The sequence below is a fragment of the Rhea pennata genome, chromosome 1, assembly GCF_028389875.1.
Source record: "Rhea pennata isolate bPtePen1 chromosome 1, bPtePen1.pri, whole genome shotgun sequence".
In the NCBI taxonomy this organism is placed as follows: Eukaryota; Metazoa; Chordata; class Aves; order Rheiformes; family Rheidae; genus Rhea; species Rhea pennata.
The window spans coordinates 58,131,519-58,158,588 of NC_084663.1; the positions used below are offsets into that span (position 1 = coordinate 58,131,519).

Genomic DNA, 27,070 nt, shown 5'->3' on the forward strand with positions numbered 1-27,070 from the left:
CTATGTGGAGCTGGCACAGATACTGCTCCATTCCAATCTGTGGGGCAGCGAGGTGCTGTAAGTAGGATGGTAGTTGAAGACCAAGTAAGGTTTGGGGAAGGATAGCAGCTCCAAGTGATGGGGTCCGAAGGACAACATGCTGGGCAGCCAGGCTGTTGTCAGATGCCCTTGTAGTGGTGAGTAGTATCCCACAGCAGGGATGGTAGCAGTGAGCTTTCTGGGCACCAAGCTAGGAACCTTTCAAATATAAAAATGAAGTCTCAGGTAAATCAATGTAGACTTTCAGTTAGATACAATTAACAAGCAACCTTATTCATTTCCCAGTGCTTGGTAGTTAACATGAGAAATTTAAAAGAATGGACTCCCTAAAACCCAGTGATGTGCTATCACTCAGGGAGAAGAGGCAAAATACCCTTTATTGTAACTGTGGAAAAACTCCTGGCAGGGGAAGAGCCTGGGTGCCAGCCTAGATAATACCAACCATCTCGGACTTAGCAAGGACTTGGTCAAGGGCAAAAAAGCTCCAATCAGCATAACAAGGCTAGACAGAAAAGAGATACTGACTGTCAAAAGAAACATGGTATTTTAGTTGCAAATGTCATATTTCTTCCTATTTAAAACATTTTTGGTTTTAAAGATATTTTGATCCAAAGTATGGTTTAGAGGGAAATGATTTAGAAGTAAAATGGAGAAGGATCTTTCTGCAAGAGGCACCTTGCCACATATGTACACATAGATACATATACACAAAACAGTTTTTATTTCAAGAACAATAGCATAATATTTTTTCCTAAAAATGTATTATTCAACCAAATTTGCTGGGATTTATCCTGTTCATATTGCTATTTTCTTCCTGTCCTGTCCTCTGTCTCTGGGATAGTACCATGAGAAAAGGTGACCTGGAGAAGGATAGTTTTCTCTGCCTCAGTGGCTTTATGCGTAGCTTCCAATACTCACTGTGGTATCTGCTTTGGGAGCAGGAATGAAATCAACTTCTGTCAGATGCTGAAGGCCACCAAAGTTGCCAAATTTTTCATTTTTCCTCCATTTTGCTCGCTGGTTCTGGAACCAGATCTGGATACAAGGAAGGCAAAGTGAGAAAGAACAGGCACAGAAACGAACATGAGATATAGAAAGAACTGCTCATATCCAATTACTTTCCCTAATCTTTAAGTGATATGTAGAAAATATTGACCTCCAACTCAGCAAAGCCAGTGGCTGAACCTAGAGTTTGACACAATATCTATCTCACTCTCAGTCTGCATAGTGCATAGGTTCTCTGGACTATTGTGGCAGTCACTTTTCTCACAGTTCACAGAAAACCTAGGATCTCCCTGTTCAAGAAAACATAGTGACACAGGATGCAACAGGTCTTTAATTGCTTTCCTGAGAAAGCAAATCGCTTTCCACCCTTGACAGCAGTTGAGACATTTGGCATTCTGCTTTCCCTAAGTGCACTTTGTTGTATGGCAGGGCTCTTCCACCTGGTAGGTGAACAGTTTGGGAAAAGGTCCACCTCGAGGTTCTGCTGAGCTGCAGTAAGGGTCACCAGTGGAGCTGTAGAAACAGTATTCTTTCTATATTTAGCGGATAACATTTTGAAAATCACATAAGTGACCTAAGCAAAGGACCAAGGGTAATCTTCTAAATCACTTAGGGCTATGAATATGTTACCTGCCATCTTTTTTGCACTAAAAACTAGACAACAAATTTTCTCAAAGGAGTTTCTTTCATCTGTCAGCTGATGCCTTTCAGCTGAAGCCTTTCTGGCTTCTGGCTGAGGCACACAAATATTTATTGTGTGACCACAACAGTGCATCTTATTGCATTGCTGTGAAAATTTGCATTTCCCTTCCTTTGTAGCAGACAATTCCTATTTGAATGTAAGCATTTATTGTCTAGGCAAGTAGTTCAAGTGAACACAAGATGTTAGTGACCAAAACCTGATGCTGTTGAATGTGTGTGTATGTGTATATATAAAAATATATATTTATGTGTGTGTGTGTATGTATGTATATATATATTAATGTATACATGTATTTTAAATCCAATAATGAACAGCTCAATTATTTCTGCATCTCTTGCCCAGGAACTAATGAGAATGTTAGGAGCCCTTCTCTGTATTGCTGGTAGTTAGAAGTATCTGAGATTACTGAAAGGTTAGCCTTGTTTATCTGCATTTGCACGTGTTTGAGAACTGCTTAGTCTATACGAACTGCTCAATTCCCTTTCTACTAGGCAGGAGTTATGTGGTAAACAGCACCATGAAATGACTTCTCTCTAACATTGATAAAGTGATTGAGGGCAGAGAGGGGACTAAAGCCAAAATCCACCGTTTGAAGTGTTCCTTCCAAAGTTTGCACATGGGCTAAAGTCCTCATTTCAGGTGCTTTTTTTTTTTTTTTTTTTTTTAATAAAGGGGCAGCTCTGTTCACAGCTGATGCTGTATTTTTTGCCCGACCAGCCCTCGACTACCCTTACCCCTAAGATGTTTTTTTCAGTGTCCATCCTGAATCTCCCCAAGTGGAGTTCAGGACTAAGTCTTTAGGTCCTTACAGAGACACGTCATCAATGCTATTATCTCTATCAACCATATGTATAATCTCATCCAAAAATGATGAGTTTGACAAGGCCTATTTTCTATAAGCCAGCATTGATAAATATTAAATGTATTACTTCTTCTTTAATTCTTCATTAACAAAACCTCAAGTCAGCTTTATCACAATTTTCACCAAAAATCAATATTCGGCTGACAGGCCAATCGCTATCTGATTGTTCCGTTTACTCTCTCAAACACTGACAAAATATTAGCTCTCTTCCAGGCCCATGGAACTTCTCTTGTATTCCAGAACTGATTAAATATCAACATTGATGACCCAAAGTGCTTCTCAGGCAGCTTTTTAAGAACTGCTAAAGACAAGACACCTGCATGTCATGATTCAAAAATATCTATCTGTAGCAGCTGCTGTTTAACATTGTCCTGAAGTAAAGTTTTCATTATCCTCAATTGATGCTACTAACTTTATCTGACATATTTCCAAGTATATAGCAAAAATAATGATTGACCATCTCTGCCACTTCTGCATTATCCTTGACAATCTCATTGTTTCTGTAGATCAATAAAATTGTTCAGTATTTTTGTTCTTAATGTACTTTTATTGAATTTCTGATGATCCTTAATTCTTCACAGATTTGAACTGTATCCTGCTTTATCGATTTCTTAGAATTTCTTGTTTCTAATTTTTACACATTCAGCATTCTTGATTTTCTGTTGTATGTATGCATTCATACACGGGGATATAATTCCATCTAGCCACTTAGGCTGTTTCATAGCAATTATGGCTTTGTTTCTTGATTGGTGGACACTAGTTAGCTTTTTGCACAGCTATGATGTGTTTCACATGGCTACTCCAGGAGATGATCACTTTTTTGGCAAGGGTGGTGGGGAAGGAGGCAAATTCTTTCTCTAAGATAATTTGACTTACAGCTGTTTTTAACTATGTCAAAGCTATCATTTTAAGGAACCAAGAGCATATATGAATTGTCTGCACTTCATTTTGTTTGTATGCAACAAGTGCAACCAAAATTGTAATAACTGATACTTAATTTAATGCTATTTTTTAATTCTGTGGTCAATCTCTCTTTGTCAGCCAAGATAGGGTCAACTGCAGAACTTCTTGTCTCTTGTGTAACAATTTCTGAATTGGGAATTGGCTGTCTGGAATTCTAACATATAAGGCCTTTTCTCATATATGTCTCTCCAGTTGATGTTTTACATGATAGAATTTCATACATAGAATTGGTAAGCTTGGAAGAGACCTCTAGAGATCATCTTGTCCAACCGCCCCTGCTGAAGCAGGTTCTCCTAGAGCATATTTGACAGGGTTGGAGCAACAAGGACTCCCACCACCATACACCCCTTGCTGAAGCCCAGGTTTGAACCAGGGACCTTTAGATCTTCAGTCTAATGCTCTCCCAGCTGAGCTTTAACATCTCTTTCTCTTTTCCTTTTTCTTTTTCCTCTACATATTATAAATGATTTCTTAAAGAGCTGATTATCTTGGTCTTTGATGTGATTTAGCATTCTGTAGTGGACATTGACTAGTAGCCTTTATATCGCCAGAAATATGTATTTTTGGAAATGCATTGTGGGTCAACTGATATCACTAATGGGTACACTACAGCTCTGCTGTTCCAGTTCTCCCTGTCAGCTAACAATGAAGCAATATCATCATGGTTAGCTGATAGTCCCATGCACGTCGCAGTCAATAAACTGCTTTATGTTGAATTTTGAATGTTAGAGTAGGAATTGTATATAGAAATACACTGGTAACTCCAGCATTTTGGCAAGTAGAGAAACCATCTCTTGTAAAAATCAACATGATAGTGACAAGTAAACAATATTAATTTCTAAAACACAGTGATATGTGTTTTAATGTAGCGGATTTCATATACAGTAAGTGTATGGGGTTAGATTTTGAGCTCAGGGCTTGCTAATGCAGCAAGACTGCATTAGAGCTTGTGGGGGACTGGGTTAGTTTGTATGCACTGAAATTACAGAGTATTTGTAGTCTGTGTTATCAAAATACAGAGCAGGAGGAGAGCATTTGCATTTGTGCAGTTATTTTCACTTTTTTGAGACCCTGCAGAAGAGCAATGTGGATGACAGTTTATAGTAGATGTACATTAGTCTATAAAAGATTGACAAATGATTAAAAAGTATTTTCCTAAGTGGCAGCTCTGTTGCTACAGAGTCCAACAGATTGACCATAACCATCTGTAACTCCTATTTGTTATGCATTTAATATGCTTAGAGGTTCTATTAATCCTTTGTTTAATTTATTTGGGTGACAAATACTTTTTCCCTATTTGTAAATGGAGAATGATACTGGCCTTCTCTGCTGGTTACACAGAGATCATGTCCCCCAGGGATAAACTATTAAGAATGTATCTTGAATAAAGAATTGGTGTGGTGAACTTAGCTTCTTGGACACAGAGTAAACCTGCACTCTGGCTTCTGGGAGATTGATCTTTGCTGCCAGCTGATTTCGGATATGGATATCAGGGTAGTGAGTCACTTGGAAAATCTTCTCCAGTTCTTGGAGCTGTTCAGCTGTAAATGTTGTCCGGATTCTCCGTTTCCCTTTCCTCTCATCTGTGCAAACAAGAAAAGGTAATTGCAGTTCATAAAGAAAGTGTTTATTCAGACAGGGCCACAAGATTCAGAGATCCAATTTCTGTAAATTACTATGCATTGAGGATGGCATCTCCAACACATTCTAGAGATAGGCTTTCCGCAGGTGACTGTCTCTTGACCCAGCAGTGAATGTGGACCCCATCATTGAAGGGGTGAAAGGTGTCCATTTCCAGTGCTAATTTGATTGATCCGTTGTATGTCGACTGCTACACAACCAATGTATTTTAATAACTCTCACTCCGTGATGAGTTTGCAGTCAAGATTAGTTAGTATTAGACAGATTTTTGACCCCTTTTTTCTTTATCGCATGCAGACAACACTTCTTTCTAATTCATAATACTTTACAAACCGTTTATGAACAAACCCTAATGAAAAGGGAATCAATAACTAGCTCGCTCTATTTTGCCTTGGTGCTGTTCTCAGGCCCATAATTAATCACAATTGTTCTTTGAGCTGTGAAGTTTTCCATCCTTATCCCCTTTGCTGTCATACTGGTTGTACTAAGCTTTCCTCAAGCTGTGAAATATAATGCACTCAGAAGAGTAGTTTGAATACCCAAGTTCACCTGCAACCTTTTATTAAATAAAACAGAAATCTATGTTTTCCTTAATGTTTTCCCACAGTACCATCAACATCACCATCATCCTGCCTCCTGAGGACCCCCATTACCACTTTCATCTGTATCCTTGGGACTAGTAACCTTCAACTATTCCTTGCCCTCTAACATCTTTCAGCAACTCCCAACTTTTCACCCTGCTGCCATGCCCAAGCCAGTCAGTCTAGTCTTACTCTATATCAGCTGACTCCTAAGCTCCCTGGTACACAAGCTCAGATCTGCTGAGAAATTAGCGTAAGTGGATGTTTACTTGGCCTGGTTCTGAATCTATGACCAGATTTTATTCCTTTGTTACGCCACTGAGTTTAATGACAATGCTCCCCCTGTATGCCAGCAAGATCACAAAGTACCCCAAGAGTATGAACACGTAGAGGCAAGTAATCCACTCCAAACTGACCACATAGCTTCTGCTCTCTTCTTCTATCATTCTTTTAGCAGTGTTTAGTGATAGTTAACAGTTTTATTGGAACTGGTGAGCACTGTGATAGTTACTTTAAGAATGTTACCTCACAAAGAAAAGTCATGGTGGTCTCCTGACTGCACTTTCGTAGTGTGGGGACCTTCTGAATGATCTTGACCTTGCCTTAAAACCCAGAGACAAGTGTATGCAGACCTTCAGGTGGTGAGAATACCTCAGGGAGCTCTTAGACTGCTCCACTCCCTAATTTGCTGCAGTCTGACCATCCTAATAGGCTTTTCTTCACTACTCCTACAGCATTTTGAAATGCCTTCCTGCACCAGGGCATTTTGTTCATGAATTGTGTGTGCTACTTGGTGTAAGTTAGAATCAGAGTTGGGTGGGTCTGACATGATGCTGAAGGGCTAATGTTTTGCAGGAAGGAGGAGAAGGGAGTAGCAGAAGTGAACTGTAAGGCAGCTATTCTGCAGAACATGGAGTTCAGCCCCATTCCAAAGCCTCGTTTTGTGGTGCACAAACAGAATTTTCCAGCAGATCTTGAATGATCAGTGTGAAAAAAACATAGCATAAGGGTTGTGAGTCACAAGGATTTTTTTTTTTTTTTTTTTTTTTTGCTACTCAGCTTGAAACTGCAGTCTGATATGAGCATAAAAATTCTAATCTCACCATTGACTGTGATGAGCTAGCTACTCAATGACCTGAGGTAATTGGCAATGACACCATTTTGCTGGAGAAAATGACCTTTTCAGTAATTGCTTTTGGTTCTCCATGGTCTACCAATTCATACCTTGTAACTAGCTGCATACACTTTCTAATGGGAACAGTTACCCAGAGAAGATTAGCTTAGTCCCTCAAAGAAATTTTGCTCTTTTTTTTTTATTATTTTTGTTCCACCATTAGCATAAACTATTCTTTTTTGAGGGCTAAAGTAGTGAAAAAGGTAATTCAACTTCCTGGCCAATATAAATTGGACTCTGAGCCAACCAGAAATTATAACTTTTATTCTGTAGTGTAAACTTAATTGTGACCATGCTGACACAGAAAACAAGGAATAATTAATGCTGTCCATCCACTTGTAGGAAGATGCCTAGGACATGATATTTGGAGATCGCTAAGTGAATATGTTCCACTGTGAGAATTTCACCTTTTTCAAACACTTTTAAATGAAAACTAGTTAGGCAAGAATAAGTGAGGAGCGTCACTTATCATAAACACTGTCAATATCCCCATATCTCAGGAACAACTTAATAAAGCTCATGTCCAACATATTAAATATCATTGGACTTTTCACCAGCCTATCAAAGTACCACTCATTAGACTGCATCCTTGGGTTCAGCCCCCAGGAAAAAATGCCATCTAAGTTGAATCTGGCTGACACTACTGGGGCAATGATCTGAAATGGGAAATATTTTTATGCATATATGCTCAAGATAACAATTGGCTTCAGTCTCCTAGAAGCCCTGATTGCAAAGTTGCATCAGCTTGAACTTTCCCAGAAGACTGCTATAAGGAAAGGGGAACTTATTCCCATATGGAGTAAGAGGGAAATAGAGACTATCAGTGCAGAGAATACGAATCTCAGGACACTAAGTCCACTGTGGATATGGTAATGTTGACTTAGTTGGTTATAGTGTATCTTGTCTAGAAGATGAAAATCTCCATGGCTCTGTGGTGGCTGGCCTTCATATCCTCCTGGGAGATACTGCAGACAGGTAAGATTGAGTACTGAGGTGATATTTTGTCAAGTACATAATATTATGTCAGGCAACAATGAATCCCTCTGCTATATTTGTATCAATACAAATATGATATTTATATTTCTTTAGTACATGGCAATTCAAACAGAGTATCCAGACAACAAATGAATTTTGCCCTGACCCTAACATCATCTCAGATATCTGAGGTCTCCCTGAGATGTCTTATATGTCTCCCTAAACACTGATCTGAGCTCCCACATCTTGCCAGAATGGGAAATTGGCTCCCTAAACCTGGGAGAAGGTTCAGTCTACCTCCAACATTTTCAGAATGGAGGAAGTGATCCAAGAGCTCTGGAGCTCAAACTATGACCACCTTTGTTCCTATGTTCCCAACAGTGCCAACAGAAAGCTTTCAGGAGAGATAGAGCAACCCCTCCCTCCTGAAAAGAAATCTGAACTAGCAGAATAATACATTTACGTGTGTTTTTTAATGTATATGATTAATGAACTGAAATATAATTTTATGAGTAAACAAAAAAGAAAGAAACTATCGACATTTTAAAATCTAAGAAATCATACTAAAGGAAAAAAACGTATTTTAGTATTCCATCAGAATACAGGAAACTGGTTTAGTCCAGTATAAAACTTTCTGCCTCATGTATTGATCAGACCCTACAGAATTAGGATAACTAAAGTGGACTATGATAGAAACGAAGTGAAGCCAAAGACTGAGTGAATCAAAACTTCATTGCAGTTGGCACTATACAAACAGCTAGCAATCAGTAGTTCTTGCCTCCAAGCACAGAAACAACCGCTATCACCACCACCTCATAATGTGGAATCAAAGCTGGAATCAAGACTTTTAGTGCCCAAACCAGAGGATACTACTCAATTGAGAAAGGAATTGTTTATATTATTAGACCATACTAGCTGTAGGGCTTCTGATTGTAAAGCATATGTCATACACACCTGGGACAGAGACAGTAACGTGGATATCTACCCATGGCTTCCAGCTTAAGAAGTTCTGACTGCTGATATGACACTGGGTGCAGAGTTCATTGGCTTAATCAACCTAGATAGACTCAAGAAATCAGGTATAACAAGCAATACAGTACCATTTTTAGAGAGACATGGTATGAAACAAACTCAGTATTGAAGTTCAGGAGTCTGTATAAGAAGCTGCAAAATCTCCCCTAAAAGGAATATATGTGAATGAGAAAACCAAAACTGTGCATAGCTATTATTAGTCAGAGGGGAAACTTTTAATGGAGATGGGATGTCTTAATGCACCTGAGAGACTCAACCATTCTCCTGAGATGCATAGTATTTTAAATCATGATGGAGATGGGTTGGGGAACAGAATCACCAGATCATCTCTTAATGTTTTCTGTCACACTGGCAGCTGAGAATTGTCCAGGACCAGATAATAAGGCTTCAGATAGAATAGGCCCTTCAGTTGCTGGTGTCTCATATCAGCTTCTTTAGTACAAAAATGACCCATATAATTTGGTGATGAGCAAAAGAATCCATTTGTCCTTCTTGAAAGGGCATGATGAACTGTTTTAAAGACCATGTGCTTATGTAAAAGAAGCATTTATGCAGTGCTTAGAAGTATCCTGTCTACTGAAATCAGATTTTCAAAGCTGGAACTCATCATATTGAACAAAATAAAATAACCTGAGGTCAGTGATGGGGCCATAGAGACTGAGGGACAGCCTTTGATTTCAACTGGAAATAAAATTAAATTGCTGGCAAAATAGACTCCTGTCAACTAATTAAGGTTTTTGCCAGTAGGAAAGCTGGAAAAGCACCTTTTTTTTTTTTTTTTTTTTTTTTTTTTTTTTTTTTTACTATAAGTAATCAGTCATTCTATTTTTGTTTCAAAAAAAATATATATGAAAAAATGGAAAACATCTGGGACTGTATGTTAGCATTTTCCCCTGCAAGAAGAAACTTTTTTCTGACTGTAGCTCTGATGATACTCTCCTTTACCTTGGGACCTTAGCTTAGAGATCCCATAGCAAACAACAGCATTCAGAATTACAGTCTAATAAAGAATGTGTGTAGAAGATATAAGACTAGAAACTGTGGGAAGTGTAACATTGGCTTTACAAATGTGGCTGTAGACTCCCTGGGGAAATAAGACTATGTCTGAGTTTCCTGAGCTATTTTCTATGTAAAAGCTGGGGATATTTAAGTGTGCTTTTATGCTCTGTGAAAGTCATTTGCAGGTTAGCTGACTGCTGAAACCAAGCCCCAAAATACCATACAGCTAAATATGTCAGCATTTGCTGATGCTTAGTGATAAGGCTGTCTATACATTGCTTTACTGTCTAAATTCAGTAACAAGCACATTTGCCCTCTGCGAATTTGGCTTTATTATGAGGTCACACTCCGAGCAAGTTAAAACACGTGAACTTCATAGAAATAGAGATTTCTTGGAGAAGTGCAGTGAAAGAATAAGATACAATGGGCACAGGTTGCAGTAAGGGAAATTCTGATTAGATATTAGGAATTTCTTTTTCACCAGGAGGGTAGTCAGACACTGGAAGAGGGGCCTGGGGAAATTATGAAATATACATCCTTGGAGTTCAAAACTCGACTACACAAAGTCCTGAGCAACCTGATCTAAACTAGACTTATTTTGAATGAGAGTCAGACCAGGTGACCTCCCCAAGTTCCTCTCAACCTACTTTATTACGTGATCTCTAGTCTTTAAATACCTCCATGAACTACAGTCATCCAAACATTCCTCTCCTAAAAAGCCGCAGCATTTCAGGCTATAATATTATTCCAGCTCAAAGGGCCTTATTTGCAATGCTTGTTTACACCATTTTGGCTTAGTTATAATGACTTGTTTCTATCACCCAGCAATAACACAACCACAAGATGTCAAACATATGAGCCAGGTAATACCCAAGACTGCTACTGTCACCTGAATTCACAGCTGTGAAGCTGCAGCAATATCATGCTTTGACAAGTTCATTCTAGACTGTGGTCTATAGTAGGCAAATAGCCTATGCTGCACCCTGTGCTGCTGTTCTTGGCTACTTTGTGTACGGCTAGATAAATGCTGTGTCAGGGAGATCTGCATCTGCAGTGCTGCAATTGCGTCTCACATTTGCGCTTAGTCCATTAGCAGGTTAAGAATGTATCAAACCTCTTGGTCTCATTATGAAGAGTTCACAGACTAGAAACAAAACCCCAGGAAAAGGGCTGGAGATCAGCGCTGACACTTCTTCTTTGCTTTGAAGTATGTAATGTAGGTAGATGAAAACTAGTGGGATCAGTTTATCTTGCTGCAATCCTCTGCCATTTCTGGACAAACACCCTCTCACTGCAGGTGATAACCAGATCCAAAGATTTGGCCTCTTCTTTGACAAGAAGAGAGAGAGCAGTTACATAAATAAGCAGTAGCTTTAGCTATGTAACCTCAGAAATATGTTATTTTCTGTGTAACAGATTTGACTGTATCATTTGTTTCTCAAAAAGAAACTCATGAGCAGTGACAAAGAACCTCATTATATCTGTTTGGGTTCTATTTTTCACCCTTAGCTTCTTTAAAAGAAGTTTTTCTCTCTCTCCTTTTTAATTCAACCAATTATAGATATTTGAGTCTCCTAGACAGTTCTTTCCCTTGGCTTTTCCTAACACTGTACTCTTGTGGTGACACTCTGTTCATGGTGGCTAAGCCCCACAGCAAAAACAATTGAGATTCTGTGATAGAGTTGTTATAGAGTGCTTATGGCATTAGAACAAATTGCACTTATCTACGTACAGAGATGTGTCTGTGGCAACCCCTCTCCTAGTTAAAAAGATAGCTCACAGCTTTCAAAAGAGCTTGTGCTGCAATATTTAGGTGAGAGTATGGCAGTGTGGTTAATCTTTATTAAAGTGATTCCTCACCTCTTGTTAGGAGAGACCAGCATAGCCAGTGAGTGATTCTAATTGGATACATACAAGAGCTCCAGCCTGAGCCTCCTGCTAGCAAAGTGCAGCGTTTAACATCCAGCTGATTGCTGTTGAGGCATTGCAGAAGTTGAGGCAGAGCAGCAGGACTCAAACATTTAGAGGCTTGACTTCCCTCGCTTCAGTCCAAAACACTGACAGAAAGTTGCCTTTCACCCAGGCACAGAATAACAGTGCCTAATTACCTAACAGCAAGGCTGAAAAACAGAAAGGTACAGACTTCAGGAAGTGAGACAGGAATGTTAAAAAATACCAGGCCAGAAACCTGCTTAGACAAGATGTACAGTGGCTATTTTCCCCTTCACTGAGAAACCATTATGCAGTGACCACCATTTTGGTATGGGATCTACTGAGCCTCAACTGATAAAAATGTAAAGAGTAAAGGAAGAGAAACTTGGCATGAAAACTGAATAATCAAATCAATTACTTTCAGGATGGCTAATGGTAACTGATAGCCAGTTTGCTTTTAGCAGAAGAGCAAGCACCTTGTATGCTCTGTTGTTCACATAATGACCTCTCAAGCTGAGGAAACTGAGCACAAACAAGCAGATGTGCATGTTTCATGGGGGAAAGAGCCTACCCCTTCTGAGCACTAACTTCCTTCAAAATCTGACCATGATGGTATCAAATAATAATACCTACCTCCTGCAAAGCACGGTTCCTCCACAAAACTAAGCTGGGATAAGAATATTTGTCTTATTTAAAGACAGGAAAACTCAAGGGCCACAGGAGTAAAAGGGTTTTCTCAAGTCTGTTCAGCTAAGGAACTATGTCATAAAACAAGTGTCTGTCAACACACTAATTGCACATGACTTACCTGAGACTTGGCTGCTCTGCGGTCTGTGTAGGAGTGTACAAACTCCCTGTATGCAGTCTGCCCCTTGAACGCATATATGCAGGGGCAAGCAAGACCACCTGCCTTTATATAGCCTTCCCAAGGCAGCTTCCAAAGTGAAGATGAAAGTTTGGCACATTTCTTTACCCTTTCACCTGAGGTAATTTTCTCCTGTGCAGGCCAACAGGACTTACAAACCACCAGAAGACAAGGAGGAGGCCAGGGGACCTACTCAGTCTAGTTTTCAGAGGAATCAGCTGGCAGGAGATGGCACATGTGAAATGATCCATGTGGGCAGTTCATTGCTTGGGATAATACTCACTATCAGCCTGAGCTCCTGGTGGATTTAACCCTTTCCATGTGCTAGCAAAGAGATAATGGTGTTTCAAATTCTGCTGAGTAGTTATAAGTGTGGTTTCTCTACTCAACTAAATCTCAGGCTTGAAACTTACCCTCCGTGGACATTTTGCAGTTTCCAAACATGCACTCTGAAGATGCATGTTTATTCACAAACAGTGAATAAACCCCGCACTCCATGGCCAACCAGCTTTGTAGGAAACAGCTATTTGTTCACAGAGAAAGCTGAGCTTACTGCAAATTGAACAGCTAGCCTGTTTTCTTCTTTGTTCTTGCTCTTTGTGATTACTTGTACCTGCAAACCTCTAGACATCAATCAGGCACACTTGTTTACATCCCTGTCTCAGAGTCTCTGCTCCCTCCAGGAAAGCATAATTCCATCATTATTTTAGTATGTAGTCTCTGCTGTTTCCTGTTTCAGCATATAGCTCTTGCTAGAACAGTAGATAAAAAGCCTACCCTCAATTTTAAAGAAGAGTAATTAAAAACACCAGATCCTGGGGGTGTAATGAAAAGTTGTTATACATTTCGGAGAAGCCAATAAGCACTCCTAAGACCTTTGAAATAAACTTATCAAGATGTGCCATCAATTTTACAAGTGGTTACATTATACAGATTTGACTAACAGGAAAAAATTAACCTCTGGCTCCTGTGAAATGTGCCCTCTAGATCCAAAATTCCGAGGAAAGAATGGGCTGCTGGGGGAAAGCACTGGATGCTATATCAGCTTTACTTAAAAAAAAAAAAAAAAAAAGAGAGAGAGAGAGAAGAAGAAACAACACAACCAAAATTTATGATAGTCTTCAATTGTCAACAGTTTGCTTACTTCAGTACTTATTTGTATTAATGAGAGTTGTGTATGAAGGTATCTGGAGGATGGGAGTAAAAGATTCAGGTTTCATGCCTTCCATTTAATATACAGGGTGTAATTATGCACAGTTGGTCTTGAAAGAGGGAGAAAAATAAAGAACCAGCCTTCAACAATGGCTGGGGTAAACCCACCAAAACAAGGACAATAGTCTACTGCATTTCTAAATTTACTGTACTTCAGAGACACATGGCTGCAGGGAGTATTTACACTGACAAGTAGGAGACTGGTGAGACAGTTAATGGCAATTAAGTTATATGTATAGGTATTTATTTCCCCCCTCCCTCCCTTCCTGTTCATTTAGAATTGCTTCCTTTTGTTCTGCAGGACAATGGGATGTTTTTGCTCTTTTTCTCAGTCCCATTGGCATATTCTGGGCAGCTGATGTTTATCTGGGATTGTGATTATACAGTGCCTCATTGTCTCTTGAGTGTTTTATAAATGCATTAAGATAAGTCAACATATTGGGGAAAAGGCTGTTCTGTGAGTGATAAACCATGGCATTTCAGAGAGATACAGGGATTTGACCATATTGTCCATGAATGAACACTACAAATGAATTTATGGCTTCAAAGAAAACATAAATACTAAGCTAAAAATGCCTGCAACTGGCATCAGTATAGAAGGGACTTGGCTCATACTGAAGGTTCTCTGGGACAGGGATCATCTCTGTATTTCCTAGTGTCTTTATGATTATCACCAGAATTTGGTAACATGCTTTGGGGTCAAAGATGCTATAATAATAATAAAACTATCAAAGAAATAAAAAGATTCTTGAGCTCACAGTCGGAGGATCTCTGCTATGGAAATATTTGGGTGATATTTATTCACTATGAGTGAGGACTGCAGTGAATAGTGGAGGCATGGGCTGCAGGAAATAACATTGTCCAGTTGTTCCCATACCTTAAAATGCCCAGTTTATGGAAGAATTAGGAGTCAGCACCATTTATGGAAGCCTGACTTGCCTTGTGCTTAAAATTTTGCCCAGTGAAGAAATCCCACAAGACCAGACATGCATCAAAGTCTTAAAGTGATGCTACTGTCCTGCTTCTCCAAGGCACTAGCTGCTCTCTGGCTAAAGCAGAGGACTGGACCATCACCCAGGCTTAACAGCCTAGGAAATAATTTTAATACTGGGCACATTCATCCACTGCCTTGTATAAAACGTTACATGAGACATGCAAAAAAAAAGTATAAATCAGATCCAACATGCACAAAAAACATTTGAATTGTCCATAAAGATCTGATGAACTACACTGGAATCCGATATGTGGCAGTATCCAGCAGAAACTGTTGTAGGTCAAGCGGGTGTGATGGGCTATAACCCTCTCAAGCTCTGGTGTTTGGCTGTTCTGACCTGGTGAAGTTCCAAAGGTCTTACACAGACAGAACAGAGAGCAGTTATTAAAGCAAAAGCAGGAGATCAGTATTTGACTTAGGCATTCACACATTACTGTGATGGAGCCTGACTGCCACAGGAGTTTGCCCTACTTGTACTTGAAGATCCTAGCAGCTATGGTGGTTGCACATGGTAAAATGGCACAAGCGAGCCATTTCACAGAGAGCTGACTGAAGCAGTGTCTGTATCTGTGGCTCCAAAATAAGGCCTCTCTTGTTCCGATCTCCTGAAACACATTTCACTATCACTGTTTCTGAGAGCCAGGCCTTCTGAAAAAGTTCTGTTGAGCCTTACATGCAGAAGGAAAGAGGTAAAAGCATCCACATTCAGCGTGCTGATTTTCAAATTCAAATAGGTGTTTAATGAAATTAAATATCATTGTTAACATATCTCTAGGCATCTGAGGGCATTTTTTTTTCTGATAATGATATCTCAAATGTCAAAGTGCATTGCTTTCTGTAAACAGTTTGTGATAAGGACATAATTCTGCTTAGTTTAAATGACACTGCATTTCTAAACTGCTTAATGGCAGAAGCCATCCTACGGGAAAAGTAAGTTTCTAGGAACACAGTAGTGTTATGGGCTTGCCTAGATGTACATTCTTAATCCACACTTAGAAGTTACAGTCAGCATGTACTTGTTATCTCAAACCACCTGATTGTGAAGGGTATAGTATCAAAACAGCCTCAGTGTCCTTTTTATCATTCTCCTCCTATTCAAAATAAATAAATAAATAAATAAAATAAATAAATAAACCCAGCTGTCCTCCCTCCATGAGGATTTTATAATGAGCTTGACTTTTTCTGCTCTCTGACAACTCCACAGACAAGTAGATACTTAACTGAGGCCTTGTGGCCTTCTTAGCAGATTACATAGGTTTTTTACATAGATACAGGCAGTCTGTGAGAAAGGGCTGAAGAACCCTCCAGTTAAGGACTAATGACCATTGCGTCAGAAGCTTTCCAGGGTAAATACCCTCAAGGCAGAAAGAGCAGAGAGGCTTTCCCAGCCCTCCTACTTCATGAGGTAATTGCTGTAGGCAACCTCGGTGTGGGTGCAACGGAGCCCTTAGAGATCCCTTCTGGGCATAGGCATTGAGGATTTAGCACCACCTTGATACCTTGTTGGAGAACCCCTTACAGGCTCATAGCTACCATGTCAAAAGCTTATCTGAAGCACTGCAGAGTGAATGGAAACAGAAGTTTATTAGCTATTGGCTCAAAATGTAAGGATTATAGATCACCCTTTCTGGAGATACTGCTACTGACCACATCTTGGAAGGATGGCTCCAGCCTCAGCTAGATGCAGTAGTAAGAGAGCCATCACCCCTTCTCATCTAACATGAAGTGGAGGAAGGATACTGGAGCTTATTAGCTTCAGCCATCTGCTAAGAATGACACAGTGTGTGATCTGGATCTGAAATATCATTGTTTATGTGCTGCAGGGAAAAATGCCAATCCAGTCCTGTAGCATTCTCACCCTCCTTCAGTCAGTTTCTGTCAAAAGCTCAGCAACCACAGGAACCCATATCCTAGAAAATGGCAGATTATTAAACCTCTGCTTGGTTTCAAAACCCAACTGCCAACCAGGAACAGAGACATTTTATTTAAAATACGAGTTGTCATCGAAAGGATCTGCTCAGCTCAACTCACTTTTTTGTGGGTAATTATGCTTCACATTTACTTTGTTGTTACTCAACACTGTGTGAGTCAAAGAGGCTGCGTGCTGAGCTGGGACGCTGGGGCCCAGCCTCCCTCCGCAATCACCATGAGAAAGCTACCTCTCAACTCATGTGTGTTCTCTGTGGCCCTTCAGCATAAAATCTATTTGTTTTTAAACACTTAGAGGAAGTTCTCAGATACCAGCCAGATACATATTATGGCAGGGCTGGCTGAAAACATAGGCAAAGTAGGCAAGGCAAAAAGGCTGCAACTGAGGGAGGACTGTGGTGTGGAGAACATTAGCCAAAGCTAGTGTGAGAAGGAAAGGGAGAAGACCCTCCTAGAAACTGATTTTAGTTTCTAGTTAATCAATTATTTTTTAATTTCTAGTTAATTAGTTATTTAAATAACTAAACTGCAGAAGCTGCAAGCCCAGTTTTGCACCATTTCTACTTGGCTTTCCCTCTCAGTTCTCTTTTGTCCTTTCCTCTCAGGGGTAGCAGCACCTTAGCCCCTCAGGCCTGGCTCTTGATCAAGGAGGCAATGTGCACTTTAGCCCTGCTGCCATTAGCTGCCTGATGAGCAAAGGTGGGCTGAAATATCTGGTTATCTTACTATCCCTTCTCTGCATGAAGACAGACTTCATCTTGTGGGAAAGAAGAAGGTGATGGCAGTTTGTCACAAGACTCAGTATACCATAGCAGCAACAGGAAAGAGGCTTTTCTTTCAAATGCATTTCACAGGAATAAATGTTTCCCCTTCTGACTTTAAGAATATGGGTCAAGGAAGCTGTCTGCAGTCACACAAACCCATAAAGAACACTCAGTGATCTTCATTGAAACTGCACTGTTTTTTGTTCCAAAAAGGAGTGACAAGATAACAAGCTGCGCAGGAAATATCTTACTGCTGCTGCCAAGAACCTATTTTATCAAGTGTAGGTCTCTACACTTATGGGTCCCTATTCACTCTTTCTGAAACTTAAAGCAACTTTTGTCATGTGTTACTAATGAATTGTAGTTTGTCTGTTAGGAACTTGTCTCATTCAGCTACCACAGGTCCTGCTGTGTACACAGTCTCAGTGTAACATATTGTCAAAGCATTTCAGTATTGGCCTTTGCTGTGCTTGAGCCATAGACTCAGTCATAGACTGCTGTTTACGTCTGCTCACAGCTAATGAAATTAGCAGACCTGCCAACATAGTCAGGTTTGAAAATGTGTTTGACACATCCTGCATGCCAGACCTATTGCACATCAACAATTTGCCTACGCTCAAGCTGATGACCTCTTCATCACCTGTGCAGTGGGTCCAAGGTGTACAGAACACATGGAGCTGATTCGGCATGTTCGGTTGACTTGCTCCCTAAGTTGTGCAATGCCCGTTTCCTGGTAACTCCGTAGATCATCACCCAAAGTAGGAGGGCAATAGACTAACATATAAGGCAGTCCGTACCACTAAAACTGGTAGAGCTTGACAGATCTGAGCTAGCACTTTAGCTCAAAGGGTGGGTCTCCATGCTTTGGATGGTGAGATTGAAGGATCATCCCTGTGAGTCAGCCAGGAGTTTAGGAGTAGAAATATTTGTGATGGCTGTTGCTAGGTGTTGCCATGTAACAGCATGTAAGATAACAACTGTGTTTTTTAAGCACTCTGGGAGAAAGTTGGATCTAGAGGCACTCACCATGAAGTGGATAGTCTGTCAGGAAATCATATAGCTGATCTTCCTCATGTTTTCTTTTGCCTTCTAGGTGTTCACCTCCCCTATCCTCACCCAGGAGGGAAGCTAGGGAATCAGTAGGGCACCTGCAGTAAGCTGACTGCATTGTCTTTGCCTTAGCTGTGGGTGTAGTGCACACGGCTGGGTGAAACGTTTTGACTGAAGGTAAGTCACTGTTTAATTGAGTCCTGGAATCTGTGAAGGACACAGCACAGGAAAGCTTGGGATAAAGCAACTATCATTCAGTGCACCTACCAGTTTTTAGGAAAAAAAATAAAAAAAAGGTGGATGTGGTCTAGCTGCCTTAACAGTTCAAGCCTGATTATAGTTAAAATGGCCTTAATCTTTCTGCACTGTGTATCAATGCCAAGATGACCTTAGCTTGATGTCTGTGGTGCAGGGCACGATCTTGGTGAATGTTTGTACTCCGAAAATCTAACCTCTGTTTTCCATTCCTCCCACCTTAACACTTTCAAAAGTCCCGTGGAAGGTTTGCAATAGAACTGTATAAGCAAGAAAAGAGGACGTAATGAGTAAGAAAGCTTCCATGCCAGCATCCAAATCAGTGTCCGACTTTCCTAAAGAATTTGGAGTACCATAGATGTGGAGCTGTTCTGAAAATCTATCAGCAAGATCAACAATGGAATTTGCTGGATGCCAATTTTTTTAAAAGTCTGCTCCTTTTTCAAATATCTCAGTAGATACATTTACCATATAAGAAGATGAGTCAGAGAATAGGCTAAAGCTCAGTATGTTCCCTGATTCAGGTTCATATGTCAATTTTTCTACCTCTGAGCTGCCTGCACTTCAGATCTATGCATCACATGATTCTAAGGGCAGCCTATGCTTATGTTGTCAATATATCCCATCCACATTTGTGACAGGTGATACTGATGACATGTAGGTAAGTGCTCATAGCCAGCTCATCTTCATGAAATCACTTGCATGTTCTTATTGCCAAGGAAAACAAAAGGGAGGTGCATATTGGCTCATCTGCATAAAACGCAAATGAGAGAGAGCTTGGATTTGAGCATGGGCCTTGTATAGTGTGGTATAAGACAATCTCACTGGGAGCTGGGGGTAACCCCAGCCGTAATCAACAGTGACATGTGATAAGAGACCTGCCCCAGAGTGGTAATGAAACTGGCTGCAGATTCCATGATCTTCTTTCTGCTATGGCAGTGCCTTGTTACAAACACCACTACCTCATGTGCAGTAGGCACACTGCAAAGACCTTTCTGAATAATTTTCTACCCTAATGAAAGAAGTCTCAGTCCTCACTTTAAATCTTTCTTTATGAAGATAAGAAGGCCTTGGAGAGGCATGCACTGAAACATAACACCCTGAGAAACATTTTCATTCAAGACTGTGGGCTCTCCATGGCTGTTAATTATCTCAAAAGAGACACACTAAACACTGCCAGTCTCTTACTGGAACTTTTTTGTGAACTTCTCTTTGTTACATTAAAGGTTCTCCATAAGCTCCAATTCTTAACTATATGTGCTTCCATTGGTAGCTGCACTTGACTTTAGAGATGAGATAATTGGGTCTGTGCTGTCTTAATGAACAAATCTAGAATTTGGTCTAGTTTTTCCCCAAGCCTGAAATTCTTTGCTTGGAAAAGCAGAGTAACAGGCAACACATAAGCAGCATGATTACTGTGAGCCTGAAGCTAATGTGACAACATAGATTTGTCTGTTATTACCACTGAAGAACATTAAAATCCTGATGCAATAAGGGACTGCACTCCTGAGAGATGACTTGTATCTGGGCTCTGGGGCATCCAGCACATGTGGCTGTTCTCTCCTCTCTCATACCTAAATAGCAGCAGGTATGACCATGTCAAATTTAAACCTGATGCAAACAAGGCAAACCCTTAAGTCATGTCTGTTGTCTCTGCTTCTTTCCTTCCCTTGGCAGTTTGTACAGCAAGAAACTGTTTTTTAACATATATTTTATTTCTAGTGCACGATTTATCATTGGCAAAGCATCTAACTTTTTAGACTTTTCAGAATTTTGTCTTTTTGACTAAATAATGAGTTCTCTTTCTAACCAGCTTTGGTTAGAATTGTAACATCTGCAGGTAGAATGCTCAATTCTGCCCTTAGTAAAAGTCCATACAATAGGAACTGCACAGAGGGCTGAAGCTGAAGTGAGGGAAATACAAGAGCTCTGGAAATTAGCCAAAGCCTCATGCCAGTAAGGAATGATTGTTCAAATATTATCTTTTCTAATTATCACAAATCTTTGGAGAGACTTCTAAATACAATTGCATGACACCTGCCATGCTGACTTTAAAAACCTGGTACAAGGTCCAGTCCTGTGTTTGCAGTTTAGTAAGAGGTATATTGTGCAAACTGGGACTCATTAAATTCATTTGGAGTCAATTCATTTTGAGGTTTGTAGTGAGAAAATAGCTGGACTTTGAAACAATCTTTGCGGGGTAAAGGAAAAGGGTAGGCCTGGGACTGGTCACTAATACAGACCTGAGGTTAAATAACTTTCCCAAGAACTGAGAGGACATCTGTGTTGGGGTACTTCTTAGCCCAGGATTTCTCAGTCCTCTATCTCTGAATTGCACCAGTGGCACTCCCAGGCTAGAAGGGATGTTGTGAAGATAAATATGCTACTGAACTGATGATGCTTATAACCTACAGCAATGAAGGACAAAAGGATACCTGACCAAGGTGCTCTTAGGGGCAGTGATCAAAGTTTGCTATGAATAAAACTGGCATTTTCTATAGAATAAAAGTCTTGTGTGTCTTCTTCCTTTGCTTCTCATGTGTTTTCTTCCTTCATGCATACCTTTCCCTCCCCGAAGTATTTCTCTGAGATGGTCACATACCCCAGTGATGAGTATGACTTATGCATCAGCATGAGTAGAGTAAGAACGAATGATTATAGCCTGAAGAAGAGAAAACAGGAAGGGAACAGGAGACCATCCTAAGCAGATTAGAAAATACCAATGTATGTCTGAAGTGATGGAAAGGACTGGGAGGATCTGTTGTTTGAGATCACATAGGCGAATAAGAGTGTCATGAACCTTAGGAAGAGACCAGAAAAATCAAGAAAGCTGTTTTCTGGAGGATGGGACTTAAGATAAATGATACTGTGTTTAAAGCTCACATCTCAGAGTAAGGAGCCCCAGGTTCTACTCCTGTTTCTCTTGCAACCTCCCCTGATGCTTGCCCTCTTGAAAAAGCAAGGAGACTGTCTGAAATGGCAGCTTTTTAGGGCAGATAATATTTTTCAGCTGTATTCATACAACTCCAGCAGTGAGCTCTGAAAGATATCTATGAATTGGAGTGTGTAATATCTCCACCAGGGAATGCAGTTTTATTCTTTTCTTTTTTTCAGCAGAAATGGCGACAACATTTCAGCCAGGTGCAACATGAGATATTTGTTACTGTAATGCACAGAAATGACTTAGACTTCTGGCTCAAAATGGTCTTTTTTGCCTGTCTTCCAGTTTCATAAGAAAGGGTGGGAAAATACAGCAAGATATTATTATTTTTTTAATGAGATTATTTCAGAAGTCCTAAATTCCATTTAAGCTTCTGTATGTAAGAGAGAATTAGGCTTGTTGCAGGCCCCAGGCATGTGATTTTAGGGTCCTGCTAGGGTCACAAACAGGGGAGTGTCTGGCACTAGTAAGGATCCCCTTCTGAACACAGCTCATGGGTTTTGGAGAGTAGTGAGAAGTGTAAGCAACTTTATACTTTATATTGTGATGATTTTATCTTACTTCTATACCTACATTTTTTTTTAAGTGGATTGGTTTTCCTTATAATAGGTGGGGTGAATTGGTGATATTGGCCAGGTGGTATCTATTCAGTTATATTCCTTCATCTGTTTCCTCTTTTGCAATGAATCTGGGTGGAGTGTTGTTAAGGGTGAAGTAAACAATCACTGTGTTGACATTCGTGTGCATGGTGGCAGTTGTCTTCCTATTTGTTTGCAGGTACCTGACACAATGGGGCATAATGCAGCACAATAAAAAGTTGCTGTATCCATTGCTACTCTTACAGTTAATTTCCTAGATGTAAGGTCTCCTTAACTTGACAAAAGAATTCTTAATGGTGCAACCCCACTGAGAGAAACTGGGAGAGTAAAGAACAAGCATTTCAGACATACTTTCAAGCCTGTTGAAATCAAGTTCTCACGAATTTAAGAAAGGCCAATCTGCTGAACAGATCTCCCACCGCATGCTATCTGTTAATCTTCTCTGTTTAAAATGATGGAGTTGGTACCAGGTAGAGACTGGTACTTCTCAGGTGTTTATTTGTGCCCCTTGCAAAGGCCGTGGTTACCCTTTCTAGGTGCTATGAAAAAAGAAGAGGGGGAAAATCCATACTGAACACTCAAGTGTTTTCTTGGTCGCTATTTCTTTTTTAACTTGGTAGGAGTGTTTGAAAAACTTGAAAATTTTGGTAGACTTCAGGTCACAGGCTGCAGTTCCAGCCTAACTTGTAGTGAAGTGTAGTGTAGTTTGTGCAGTAAACTCATAGATGGCTAACACTGCAATTGGCACTTCAGGAAGAGTGTAGATTCCTTATTCCAAATTCCAATGGAAATATAATCATGAAAAACTGTGGACTTAGGGATCCAGCCCAGAGGGATCTTCACATCTGCCTTGCCCCAATTTTCCATACAAGGCTGGCACTGTACATCACAGTGTCCATTTTGTGGAAGAATCATAGAATAATTAAGATTAGAAGAGACTTCCAGAAGTCCTCTGCTCCAACACTCCTGAATTACCTTGGGGAGGGACTCCAGTGTAAGCTTAGTCTATGTCCCTCATTTTTGACATTCTGCATCTTCTGCACTTATGGTCCCTCCCATCTCCTTGGCACTTAATGGCTAAATTTAAATTTTAGGATAAGAGTGATCTTAATCCTTTGGCTGTCTAGATCAGCAGACTGGATAGATCATCTTTCCTGGCCTCAGCATCCACCTCATGGAAGTCACAGGAATGTGTGTCTTACCAATCCTTGCATGTTGATCATGGCTCAGGTACATACCATATGGGAGCTGGGAAATACTCTTAAAATACATAATAGGATGTAACTGATGAGGCTCAGCCCTGACCTATTGTACTTCCTTCTTTGCTGCTGCTGAACAATTCTGGGAAAGTAGCTGAATTTATATCCCATCCTGGAATTTCCAACAAGTTCCCTCACTTATTTCATTTCCCTGTCCTTGGCCAACACCAAGCCAAATTTGATATGGCTGACTATTTACATAACTTGTTCAATTCCAGTCTTATATGGCGTGAAGTTGAATGACTTTGATGAAATACAGCAATTACACCAAGATGTATAGCATAGTGTATTGCAGTTTTGAAATAAACCTTATCTGAAAAAACTGGCAGTTCCGCTGGGAAAGCAAAGGGGTAATTAGCTTAGGCACCGCTTTGATGTTAGTAAGAAATCTATAGTGTCACTGTCAAACAGTGAAAAAGCTATATTTTTGTCCTCTGTTGTAAAATCACTGATCAATTGCCAAAGCAATGTGCAACAATGTTTTGGAATATCTCTACAACTTTCTTAACATTTTCCTTGCTTCAATGTCTGTTTAGTGAGTGATTTGGTGCATATACTATTTTTATTTGTTAACATTTTACATTGCCTTAAGCATATTAAACTAATCTTGCTTTCAAGCAGGGGAAGAAGAATCACCATATTTGCTTGCTATGGTTACAATCTCTCTACATGATGAAGTTTCTTCTTTTGGTGCTTGATTTATATGTTGATTAGTTCTTTTACTAGAGGAGGTGGGGAGCAATTACAACTCATCAAGTCAAAGGCAAGGCCTGGTTGTTCTGCCTGCACTGTTTTCAAGGTGAAAAATTGAATGTATCCTCAAGTGGAAGAGTTTGGGGTGAGACTACACTGGCAGTGCTGTAATGCAGTCCCAGGAACCCAGCACGTCCTTCATACAGGTTTATTAGACCTTGTGCTTGGACTAACATATTTAGTTAAGGTGCTCTGTGAAACAGAACTGGTTATCTTGATCGTACTCATCGCAAAACATGGTTAATATAAAAAAGTCCTGTCTCTGCCATACTTCTCTGTTCCTGAGTAGAGTCCTGTGTTGTTAAAATGCATCGTGGTCCCATGTTATGTAAATCACTGACTTTGCTTTCAGTGGTGTTATATGCCTCTCTTTGGGTTGAATGGGAGAAAGTGACTGTCATGGGCCCTCTGGAAAGGACATTCTGTGCAACCATGCACAGGAGCTTATTCCCACAGTATTCACTCCTGCTTTTCCCCCAACTTGGCAGCCTGGTTCTTGGTCTCCTTCAGCATGTGGGCCCCAGTGTGCTTGCACTGGAGTTAGTTTGTCCCTGTCCAGCCCTACAAACTACCAAGCTCTTACTTGCTTCAGGACCATAAATAAAATATGGCCTGAGGCTGCTGTTGTTAAGATCGGATCTGCACTGGCAGCTTTAGAAAACATTTTGGTGCTGTGCTTCTCCAGCAATACCAGTGATGAAGCAGTCAGCAAACTGGCCATGGCCCTGAGCAACTTTTTCTACCTTTGAAGTTGTCCATTCTCTGAGAGGATTCTCTGAGAGTGGGTTGGACTTCTGGATGACCTTGAGAGGTCCCATCCAACCTAAATTACTCTATAGTTCTGTGAAAATTGAGCGGCATGCTATCCCTCTCCCCCATATGCAGGTTTCTATGGGAAGCTGCATGTGGGGGGAGCCTAGAAGCAGCCATTGTGTACTGAGCCTCAATGCTGGGGGCTCTCATGGCCGTGACGTGTTTAGACTTGCTCTTCCCCATGGTTGGAACACAACCTCTGTACAGAGTGAGTGAAATTCCCCTGTGTTTATGGTGAACAAAGAGTGGACATCTTGTGTCCATGGTAGAGACACAGCAGTAGTGATACTGAGCTTTAACTCAGCTTGCTTGCTAATATTACACTGTGGAGCATGGTGTAATATTCCTGCATTTCCTTTCTGATTTAGCCATCATTTGCTATCCAGTCTAGGTCAGGATCCATTTTTGGTCATAAAAAGAGCTGAAATCATGATAATACACAATGTGTTCATAGACTGTCATTCTTTAGGAAAGGGACTCCCAGTATCCAGCATTCAATGAAATGGGGCCATGATCCATTAAGGATATCTCTATGTTGCAAATAATAAATCATAGCATTAACCTTTGTTGAAATCAATTGAGAAAGAGGCAAAATAAAATTTTCTGTCAAAACTCTTGGAAGTTTTTCAGTTAGGTGAATGTGTTTGTGTATATAATTCATCTTTTCAACAAAGCTGCAGATTAAAAAAAAGAAATATTGAATCTAGGAAATGTTGGCTGTTGATCTTTGTTTAAGAAATTAAAAATACAATTTCTATGGGAGTAAAAGTGCACTCAAGGCCAAAGTAACTAAACTGAAGTCAAAAAGGCTAATGCACTTACTAGTTTACTTAGAAGCTATGCCAGTTCTCTACTAGCTGGTTTTATTTGGTTCATGAAAGGATCTAGTGTCCCTGACAAAAAGGAGAAATGATTAAACACAGATGCTTTCTCTTTTCTTGTTCCAACAATTGAGTTCTAGCACTCCTTAGCTACAATTACCTGTACTACATACTATTTCTCCTGCGTAAGGGTGAGTGGTCAAATTTATCAGAAAATGATACTGATACAAGTCTTGGTTGTAATTCCAGACCACAGTCTGCTCTTGGTATAAGTGAAACTTCATCAACTCCATTAAGTTGCAGCAGTTTTATGTTAGGTTCCTGAATATGAATGTTTGTCCTTTCTCATAACATTTTTTTTTTTGATAACAAGACTATACTTATTTTTTACATGAAAGGACCTCAGGATGCTATGTTTGTTTGCAATGAGCACTTCTCACTCTTACTGAAAAGAGCCATCTGCAATGACTGTTCAGATGGCATAACTACCTCTCACTGAGGCTTCATAAACATATTAAATCCTGCCAAAGGCTGACAACAATCTACTGTGAGGTTGAAAGCAAATTAATTGTTTAAGATTATTTCTGTGTATGTAATTAATATATTTTCCCTGGCCAGGGAACTCTCAGATTCCTGGAAAAGCTAAACAATAAAAATTCTACGTAATCAAATAGGATAGCTTTACGGGGCGGGGGGGAACAGGAGCATTTTTATTAAAGGCTCCATCTGGTTCTTACCAACATCCAGTGGTGATCCTGCTTTTAGGGTAGGAGGTCTTTCAGCATAGTTACTTCTGTTCCTGGTTTCACTGTTTAGGCTGGTCTTGGCAGAAGGCTTCTTTAAGATCTCCTCAATAGAAAAGGACAGACTGGGTTTCCCCTGGCTGGCACACTCCTGAGGGTTCACCAT

General features: G+C 40.1%; 1 protein-coding gene across 1 annotated transcript; it reads right to left on the minus strand.

The window, feature by feature from the left end:
• ISX (intestine specific homeobox) lies at positions 1-27,070 on the minus strand. Its single transcript, XM_062569393.1, has 5 exons — positions 26,899-27,070; positions 18,697-18,927; positions 5,004-5,155; positions 958-1,074; positions 1-237 (listed from the first exon to the last, which is right to left on the minus strand). The coding sequence occupies exons 1-5, from the start codon at positions 27,068-27,070 to the stop codon at positions 1-3; spliced, it is 909 nt and encodes a 302-aa protein (XP_062425377.1).